The following is a 10,539-nucleotide window of genomic DNA, read 5'->3' on the forward strand; positions in this document are numbered from 1 at the left end:
TCGACTTTCGGTAAAGAGACTTATGCCGAATTTAATTGAGGCAACCATTATTAACGGAAAGTACGCAGGTGAAAATGTATGTATTCCTCGAATACCAATGATTCCGACTGATCTTCCGTTTGACTTCAAACGATTGCAATTCCCAGTTCGCCTTGCGTTCGCAATGACAATTAATAAGTCGCAAGGCCAATCGCTTAGTGTTTGCGGGATAAATTTGGAAAATCATTGTTTTTCACATGGACAGTTATACGTTGCGTGTTCACGAGTTGGGAAACCATCCGCTTTGTTTGTGTTAACGTCAGACCAAAAAACAAAAAATGTGGTTACCAAAGAGCACTACAATGAAACAATTAAATAACACTTCATTTTAGTAGGTAATTGAAATGAATTTATTACTGTTGTGAAATGAAATAAATATTTTCCTTTTCAAATATATAACAAAAAAAATTTTTTTTCTTTATCTTTTAATCACCAAACGAAATGTTACATAAAACGAATCTGGTGGCGAAACGGAGTTCGCCGGGTCTGCTAGTATTGATATAAAAATTTGTTTCCAATTATTATGTGACAAGATAAATTTTCTATGACATATGCTTTAATTTCAAATTCATGGGAATTTATTTTAAGTTTAATTAAAATTGATCCGAAAAGAGTTAGAGGTTTATTGTTTGCTCCTGTTAAAATAATTGGTTCTTTTTTTAAATTACTATTAGGGGGCATTAACGTATGTCTAATGCAACATATATTTGCTCCTGTATCTATTGTTACTGGAATTGTAATATTATTTTATGTAGCTTTAATATATAGTGGTTCGGTTATATTGTTTTTTTTATATTTGTATTTTGGGGATTCTGGAGATAAAGGTGAACATCTATCAGTAATGTTTGACCTAGAAATTAGTTTTTGAATTCTGATTAATAGATCGACACGTTTTTGCCGAGTGTCCTGCTTTATCGCAAATTTGGCATGTTATAGTAGGTTTGTTATTGAAATAACAGTTTTCTGTTCTGTGATTGTTTTTTAAGCATACTTTACATTGTTGTGGTTGAATATTATTTTTGTTTCGAAAGCATGTAGCTGTGGTGTATGATTGTTGAGTGAACAGATTTCACAATTTTGAATTTTATTATTTGTATAATTCTGATTAAGAAAATGGTTTTGTTTCACGAGGTTGGGATTTCTAAAAAATGTGTTTTTGTTTGTGTTTGAATTTTTATTCTCTAACAGATTTTCAATTTTTTTGTTTAGTTTTTCATTATTTTCATTGAAAATTTTTAATTGTTCATTGAATTTTTCCGTTATTTTATTTATTTGGTCATAAACAATTGAATTTTTTATTTCTGTCTGCGATTGATCTAACTCTCCTGTCACCATAAATTCGATTAAATCAATTTTCTTAAATTGTCTTTTAATTGTTTAAGAGTATTATTTTCCATAATACCTTTTTGTCTAATAATATTTGGTTTAAGACCCTTTATAACTGTATGTATTATTTCTGATTCGAGCATAGTGGGATTTATTCTTTTGCATAAAGATTCTATTTCATTGACATAATTATAGTTTGTTCGTCATCTAGTTGTTTTCGTTTTTGTAACAGTAATTTTAACATATCTATTTGTGCAGTGGGTTTGAATTCGCTTAATAGTATATTTTCTAAATCAGCCCATTTTATGTCGTTAATTAAATTTGATTCATTATTATCATAGAATGTTAAGGCAGGACCTTCTAAATATAGAGGTAAAAATTTTATTTTCTCTTCATCAGACCACCCGTTTATGCTAGCTGCTCTGTTATATTTTTGAATGAACGTGTCAATATTTTCAGAAATTAGACCAGAAAATGTATTAGGTTTATAATATGGTTTTTTTGTGTTGTCCATTTTGTTTGCGTTAAAGGTATTGATAAAATCGTTTGGTGTCGTTTCTCCGTTAAGGTATTGTGTTAGTCTATTTTTTAATTCGGGAACCGTACCTGTAGTAATTAGGTTTCGTTTGGTGAGTTCAGCTATTAATTGAGGTTTTAATAATTTACTGATATCTTGTGAAGAGAATGTTGATGGGTTTAAATTATTTTCAGATTTTTCCGAGTTTTTATTTTCGTTGTTCATTTGTTGTTTTTTAAAGAAATTAGATTTTTACTCATTAATTTTTTTTTTAAATTTTATTTTAAATTTATTAGGTATTTGTTAATATTATTTTTTATTTATTTATTTATTATTGTTTTTATTTATTTATTTATTTTTTTTTTTTAAACTTTAATTTATAAATTAATTAATATTTTATATTTATTTCGTGTTACGAGCCACGAGTTGGGCGCCACTTGTAGTAAATCAAAAATGGTTTACCACCCTCTTATGTATATATCTGCACACATATGCAGATACATATATAAGGATTTATATTATGAAGTAAATTGACTTACCCTTGTCTGACTGTAGACTTAACAGCAATTGAATGCACCCAGTGTAGAAAAAGTGGATAGGTGTGATGTTAACTCACTCAAATATAATATCAATTAAAATAAAACACAAATGACATAACACTTACATTGAATTAAGTAATAGGTTTATTGTTTTTAAATTAAGACACGAATAAGCATTTATTTTACATGAATTGGCTCTAAACGTATGTCCATCACCAAAGGCGCACGCAGGGAGAGTGATGTCGCGCCCCAGAGCCCGATGGTTGATGGGTGTCTCCTTTGGCCGATGGTGTAATAAAACTATACAATGGTCAAAGGACATAACAGTGTCTGACCACATATGTTCACTATCGAGTGAACGTATTACTGGACACATGTGCGACTATGTACATGCAAGGGACTATAATGATGCCACCACCATAGCGTTATATGTGGCTATCATTACAATACATTCGATGAGTGTATTAAGACAGGAGTATTCTTCGAAAGTTGGAAAATAGCAACTTTGGTTCTGCTCCGAAAAGGCGATAAACCACTTGACCAACCATCGTCATATAGGCCGTTGTGCCTCATTAACTCCATTGGGAAGCTGTTTGAGAGGTTACTAAAAGCGAGGATATCACGGTACCTGCTGGAACAACCGGATGGCATTTCGGAGCACCAGTTCGGATTTATGAGAAGTAGATCCACCACACAGGCGATTGAGGCAGTCATGAATATAGTTAACAGAGTTGGTAGTGGTCAATTGTACAATCGCAAACTTTGTGCACTTGCTTCGCTTGATGTCGCTAATGCATTCAACTCCGCACCGTGGGAGAAGATTGATGCTGCTCTCATACATAAAAGGTTCCCAGCCTATCTCATAGCCATGATCAGGTCGTATTTCGATGGACGGAGCATCATTACGGATAGCGGACGGCGTTTGGTGACTACCGGTGTACCTCAGGGCTCGGTCATCGGACCATTACTCTGGAATATATTCTACGATGGCTTGATGCAACTTAAACTACCGGACGGTGTACATATTGTGTGCTTTGCAGATGATGCGGCGGTGGTTGCAACGGGGCATACTACCTGGTTGTTGGAGAAAGCCATGAACGACTCCTTACAACTGGTTTCAGCCTGGATGGAAGAACAAGGTTTGTTGCTATCAAGCAGCAAGTCCGTTGCAATAATGCTGACTACGAAGCGAGGTTACGATAAGCCGTCGTTCAAAATTGGCGACACGGTTATATCACTTTCTGACGACGTGAGATATCTCGGGGTGCAGCTCAGCTCTGTGCTGGGCTTCAGGAAGCATATAGAGGTGGCCAGTGATAAGGGCATGAGAACAGCTACGGCACTTTCTCGACTTATGTCTAACGTCGGAGGACCCTCTGCTGCAAAGAGGAAATTGTTTACAACGGTTGTTCATTCGCAATTACTGTATGCGGCACCGATCTGGTGTGATGCACTTCAGCACCAGGTTAACCGGAACAAACTTATCTTCTCCGCAGAGAAAGATGGCTTTGAAGGTCGCGAGTGCGTACTGCACAGTGTCGAACGTGGCCATAATGGTGATAACAGGCATAATACCCATCCATTTACTCGCAGTGGAAAGATCAGAGGTCGAACAGGCAAGGAGAGACGGTAAAGATCTAGCAGAGGCAAAAATAGAAGAGAGAGGTAGAGCAATTAATATTTGGCAAGCGGAATGGGACCGGAACAGTACAGGGAGTTGGACACGCAGGCTAATACCCCGAATCGATGTTTGGAAGAACAGGAGATGGGGTCAACTTAGCTACCATGTCACTCAGTTTTTGACGGGGCATGGATGCTTCAACGAGTATCTACTGCGGTTCAAGAAGAGGGATAACGCGGTGTGTATGTACTGCGATCACCCAAACGATGACGCCGAACATACGTTCATCGGATGTGACAGGTGGTGGTAGGAAAGGCGCATCTTGGAAGTGGCCTAACCCCGGAAAGGATGATGGAGTGCATGCTACAGTCGAAGAAAAAATGGGACAGAGTCGTCAAGTTCATTACAAGAGTCATGACCAGGAAGGAGGTTGACGAGAGGGCAGTGCAGTCAGCAGCGGCAGCAGCTTTAGATTAGATAATGTAATTGTATTGTGGCTCGAAGAGCGCAGTTACAGGGGTAGAGCCCTATTGTATGTAATTAATGTGATACTATTTTGTAAGGGACTGTGAGTGGGAGATTTGCTCACCACATCCCAATATGCGATGTATGTTTTTGATCAAAAAATGATGGTCGACAGGGGTAAGGAGTGTGACGCGAAAGCAAACAGTGCACCCTTGTCGATCGGTGCCGACACAAAAAAAAAAAAAAAGGTCAAATAGATGATGATGAAACTTATCCAAATAAACTAGGAAGTTAAGAAACTTAAAGTGATAAAGGTAAAAATTATATTTTTAACAATTCCGTACATAAACATTCTTAATTATCTTATAACATTTTAATCCTATACAATTATTCTTTCTTTCTTTCTTTCTTTATTTATTTAATAAAATAGTTATTTGTTTTTGGCTATATTTATAGAATGTTATAAAAGTTGCAGTATATAAAAGTTCACCCAGCATTTATAACAACAAAGATGGTCAAAATAAAAAAGGAAACATAACATTTAACAAATTCCGTACATAAACAATCTCCTCATATACATCGCTCGAACATATACGTAATACCATTGAGTATAGATAGTATACTATCTATACTCAATGGTAATACGTATGATACGGGTGCGTGTATGGGAATATAATTGGCCTAATAATATTATAAGTATATTTTTATTTATAATAAGTTATTTTGGTTTTTCCATATCACGATGCTTGCTCGGAACTCAGTGGCGGTCCTTGACCAATTTCACGATGGGGGGGAGGAATATTTTTCACATTAAATAATACAATAAGTACTCAAAAATAGAAGTCATAAAAAAAATTATTTCATGTAATAATTTTATATATACAAATAAAAGTCCTTTTTCGATTTTTTTGTTTTGTAATTCGGGAAATAACATTTTCATGATTTACCGTAATATCTCTGTGAATATGGAGTAATGCTAAACCACTAAGTCTGGTGGGTAATCGGAAAAAAAAGTCCCGGTAAAAAAAGTCCCACACTAGGAAAAAAAAGTCCCGAAAAAAAAAGTCAGTTGTGCTTCGTATTTTAGTGTGTAAGTGTAATGAATAAAATGCTTGTACATATTATATATTTGTCATATACCATAATAAGTAATAAATAATAGAAAAAAAAGTTTATTGGAAAATTTACCAAAATACTTATTCTTATACTGCAGTTGTACAGTTGTACTTTGTACTTGTTGTAGTGTGTGTTGTATAGGAAGGTATAAAATAAAATAAATTTGTTATCTACCTATATTAATTTGTACACTAGAAAATTCCCCATTTCCGAACATCAGACACAGTCATGATATAGGACATAGGTAATAATGAGACTGTTGTCAGTCTTTTAGATTATATCATATATAGTCCGTTTGAAATAAGAAACGTAGACGGCGGCGACCAGTTTTCGACGGCGGCGGACAGATGTTTCCCCCACCGTGCTTCTATTTTACCGACGGCGACCGCTGACATACGACCGTTGTCGTTCGTTGTAGTCTGTAGAATTAGGTCAAATTCGGAATTCGGTGTCATTGTGTTCCGACTGTTCTTAGCGTAACGTGTGTTCACAATTTTATTTCTACATTTTTTTGTCATCATGAACGATTTGGGTGATATTTCTGATCCAGATAAATTGTCTACTATTTCTCCAAAAAAAAAAAATCCAAAAGGAAAAGTAAGTAAAACATTTTTCATATTTTATATTCTTCGTCGATGTATATTACATAAATAATAATAATTGTCTTATGTGTTATTTTGCTTATTAAATAATTATTATACACCAGTTGTTCATATAGGTTAATAATTTTTTTTTACAGTATATATACAGCCGTCAAAAAATAATGGTCATAAATTTGTACAAAGATATTTTGATGAAATCGCCGGACATCAAGTACGAAGATCTTGTTACTGATTTGTCAAAGGCCTTGGGTTTAGGTCGTGAAACAATTAGTAAGACTATCGCTGAGTACAGACGTACAAATACGGTTTCATCTCCCAACAAAAAGCGTGTTAAGCAGTCTCTTTTCGACAAAATTGATGATCTGGATCGCAATGGATTACGGCAAAAAATTCATTCATTTTGGTTGCGTCGTGAATTACCTACGATCGACAAAATATTAATTGCAGTAAACGAAGATCCATCGCTGCCTAATTTCAAACGATCTACTTTGTACAGTACCATCAAGAAATTGGATTTCGTGTTCGAAAAAAGAAAAAGGTGCAGTGTGCTAACGGAGAGGAAAGATTTGATTGTTTGGCGCCGCAACTATTTGTACAATATTCGTAAGTATCGTCAGGAAGGTCGACAAATTTATTATTTGGACGAGACGTGGTTGAATGCTGGTGATTGTGTGGACCGCGTGTGGAAGGACAATACTGTTCTTTCCAAACACGATGAGTTCAACAAAAGACTAACGACCGGGTCGACCAACCCAACTGGCAAGGGCAAGCAGCTCATAATACTCCATATTGGTTCGGACAAAGGTTTTTTGCCAGGTGGATTATTATGCTTCGAATCAAAAAAAAATAGCGCCGATTATCATGATGAGATGAATGGTGATAATTTCAAGGAATGGTTTGAGGCTATTCTACCTCGACTTGAACCTAATGCCATTATTGTAATGGACAACGCACCATACCATTCCGTCAAATTGGAAAAATATCCAAGTACGCGTTGGAATAAAGCCCAATTATCGGAGTGGCTTCAATCAAAAGGTGTTATTCTTGACAGACCATTTTTGAAGCATGAACTGATGGCCAAAGTACGTGAAATACCACAAAATAAATCTTACGTAATCGATAAAATTGCAGAAGACGCAGGTCACACCGTACTCCGATTACCACCCTATTATTGCGAATTTAATCCAATTGAATTGGCATGGGCTATGGTAAAAGGTTACGCGAAACGCGAAAACACATCGTTTAAGATCGACGATGTTCGCCAACTTCTTCATACGGCAATTGAAAGGGTGACATCAGAAAATTGGCAAAATTTCATCAAACATGTTATCGAAGAAGAAGAGAAAATTTGGAAAGTCGACGATATCATGGACGAATTGATTGATCAAATGGAACCTTGTGTTTTAACAATAACGGGAGACACTGATTCTGATTATGATTAATTAATTTTTTATGTTTTATATTTTTTTTATGATTGACTATTTTTTTTAATTTCTGTTTATCTTTTTATGTCTTGTAATAAATAATTATAATGTTTAAATTTGTGTTTTTATTTTACGTTTTTACGTAATATACCTGGTAATAACACGAAAAAAAAAAAAAAATTTAAAAAAATTTAGTTTAAAAAAATGGTTTCATAATAATAATAAAAAGGTTGTATGCTGCGCTGACGTACGGTAAATACGGCCCAACGCAGCGCCGCCGTACCGGTTCCGCACCGAATGCGACAAAATAGGAAACAATGCATTTTAAGTTATTTGTTCGCGTCACTGGTCAACAATAGAATGAGGAGACGCTTTCGTTGGCGACAGTGTCAAAGCTCGACATTTGTAGTGAGGCCACGCCCATGCGCAGTAGTCGGCCGCCGTCTACGTTTCTTATTTTAAACGGACTATAATATCGACATATCGTATCGTATCGTTTATACGTTTGTTTTTAAATTTTATATATTTCGCAGTTTATAACAAGTTTAAAATTAAAAAATGGAGTTGAAGTTAATTAATTCTAATAAAAAATACCCTCAAATTGCGCATAAGGGATTTTTGTACAATTTCCACAAAGAATGCTCTGATTTTCTTCGTTGGAGGTGTTCAAAAAACAGCTCTATGAAGTGTCCATGTTTTTTAAAAACTGATTTAAACATAACTAAGCCAACTTTGATTTCTGTAAATAACGATCATGTGCATGAATCAAATGAAAATTTTATTTCTGTGACTAAAATAAAAAATCTAATGGTGGAAAAAGCTAAATTAACTAACGATTTACCTGCTCAAATTTTCGCGGAAGTGGTATCAAACGTACCCCGAAGTATACTCGCTGAACTGCCAAAAGAAGAGTATCTAAAAAGAACAATCAGAAACCACAGATGTAATGATCCACCTAAACCTACTTGTAGAAACGAAATAATTATTGAAGGTAAATAATATTGTAAATTTTTAAAAGTAATTTTTAATTTATTTTTATTTAAATTAAGTACCTACCTACCTACGTTGAATGAATTATTATACTAAAAATTATACTAAACGTATCTTAATGTCTTAACCTAGATACTCTCCAGTTGATTATTTTATAAAATTGTATTTAATTTAATATTTTTCACATAATTTTAAGTCATTAAAAATATATTTTATTTTTTACACATATATTTTTTTTTTAATTTTCTAGGAGAGTATCGGGAATATGGAAATCAAAGATTTTTGCTGTATGACAATGGCCCAAATTCTGATGATAGAATTTTAATGTTCGCCACTGATAATTATTTGTCTTTATTGGCCAAATCTGATACCTGGTTCGTCGACGGTAATTTTGGCCTCGCCCCGGAATTTTTCAAACAATTATACGTCATTCGTGTACAAATAAATTCCGTATTTGTGACATCAGTATACTGCATTCTGCAGAAAAAAAGTCAATCTACATATGAAAAAATATTTAGTATTTTATTAAAAGAATGTCAAGATCATGACTTGTACCCAGATCCGAAATTTTTACATTTAGATTTTGAATTAGCAGTCATAAATGCTGCAAAAAATATTTTTGGAACTCATATTACGATTAACGGATGTTTTTATCATTTGTGTCAATCGACACATAGAAAAATTCAGAAACTTGGTTTGTCTGGTATTTATAAAGAAGATAATAATTTTCTAAAATATTGCGGCATGATAGATGGTTTAGCTTTCCTACCACAGGATAAAGTACTGGACGGAATGACATGTCTAAAAGAAATAATGCCTCCAGATGCAGAAGATCTTTTAACTTATTTTGATTCTTATTATGTAAATGGTACCTATAGGCGTGTAGGTTCAGCTTCTACCTTGCATTTTCGAAAAATTCCACCTATATTTTCACCTTCCTCGTGGAATGTACATAATGCCACTTTAGTAGGGGGGCATCGAACTAATAATATGACAGAAGGATGGAATAACCGATTTTCAAAACTTTGTGGACATAAGCATCCAACTATTTGGAAATTAATTAAAAAAATAAAAATGGAAATTTCCGCAGATGAAGCAAAATTAGCTTTAGATGCTGTAGGAGATTCGAAAACTGTTAAAAAACTAGGGCAAACTCGGACAGTAGAAAAACGTCTGCAAAATTTATGTATACAAATACAAGCAGGCAATATCGGTGTATTAGATTTCTTAACAGCTGTAAGCCATAATATAAGGAAGAGGTGTACCTAATTATAATATTACATTTTATAGCATTATTATTATAATTATATAGGTACCTTAAATGTATTTATTATTGACTATTTGACTTATTTATTATTGACTATTTATTACTGTATTACATTTTATTATTTTATTATATGACTTTTTATGTGACTTTAATGTATTTTTCAATACAATTTTACCATATTTATTATTTATACTTAAATTTTGATATATTTTCATTCATTTTTACCGGGACTTTGTATTAAATTAAATTAAACTATATTTTAATATGTGATTTAAGTAAGTAATTAACATTTTTTATGATATTATATGACTTTTATGTATTTATATATTTATCGGGACTTTTTTTTCCTAGTGTGGGACTTTTTTTACCGGGACTTTTTTTTCCGCGATTCGTCTGGTGTGCCCCATTCTTGATCGTAACCATGTTTTTACTCTATAAAAGCATAGCAAGCAAAGCAATAGACAAAAATATTCAGTTAAATATTCTGTTCAATGTTAAAAACCATGGAACAGAACTCAAGAAAACTTAAAATTTGGCTTTTAAGATGTAATTTTTATGCATCATAATGATTGATCATCAAAAGATTTTTATCAACTTATATAAGCTTTGAAATTTTCTTATATAAAATGAAGG

At 33.6% G+C, this 10,539-nt stretch overlaps 2 protein-coding genes across 2 annotated transcripts; both read left to right on the plus strand.

Annotated features, from left to right (window-relative positions):
* Positions 1 to 6,416: 6,416 nt before the first annotated feature.
* On the plus strand, positions 6,417 to 7,667 carry LOC126553352 (uncharacterized). The gene has a single exon (XM_050208533.1). It carries the CDS (start codon positions 6,417 to 6,419, stop codon positions 7,665 to 7,667), a length of 1,251 nt encoding a protein of 416 aa, XP_050064490.1.
* Positions 7,668 to 8,207: 540 nt separating this feature from the next.
* On the plus strand, positions 8,208 to 10,131 carry LOC126553359 (uncharacterized). Its single transcript, XM_050208540.1, has 2 exons — positions 8,208 to 8,640; positions 8,890 to 10,131. The coding sequence occupies exons 1-2, from the start codon at positions 8,208 to 8,210 to the stop codon at positions 9,906 to 9,908; spliced, it is 1,452 nt and encodes a 483-aa protein (XP_050064497.1). The 3' UTR covers positions 9,909 to 10,131.
* Positions 10,132 to 10,539: the final 408 nt, after the last annotated feature.

Source organism: Aphis gossypii, unplaced genomic scaffold (genome assembly GCF_020184175.1).
Source record: "Aphis gossypii isolate Hap1 unplaced genomic scaffold, ASM2018417v2 Contig00215, whole genome shotgun sequence".
NCBI classification, from domain to species: Eukaryota; Metazoa; Arthropoda; class Insecta; order Hemiptera; family Aphididae; genus Aphis; species Aphis gossypii.

Bases quoted from the DNA above. Each gene is read 5' to 3' on its own strand.
- LOC126553352 (XM_050208533.1), top strand. From the start codon at position 6,417: ATGAAATCGCCGGACATCAAGTACGAAGATCTTGTTACTGATTTGTCA.
- LOC126553359 (XM_050208540.1), top strand. From the start codon at position 8,208: ATGGAGTTGAAGTTAATTAATTCTAATAAAAAATACCCTCAAATTGCG. The intron at 8,641-8,889 runs GTAAATAATATT...TTAATTTTCTAG, and splicing joins AAACGAAATAATTATTGAAG to GAGAGTATCGGGAATATGGA.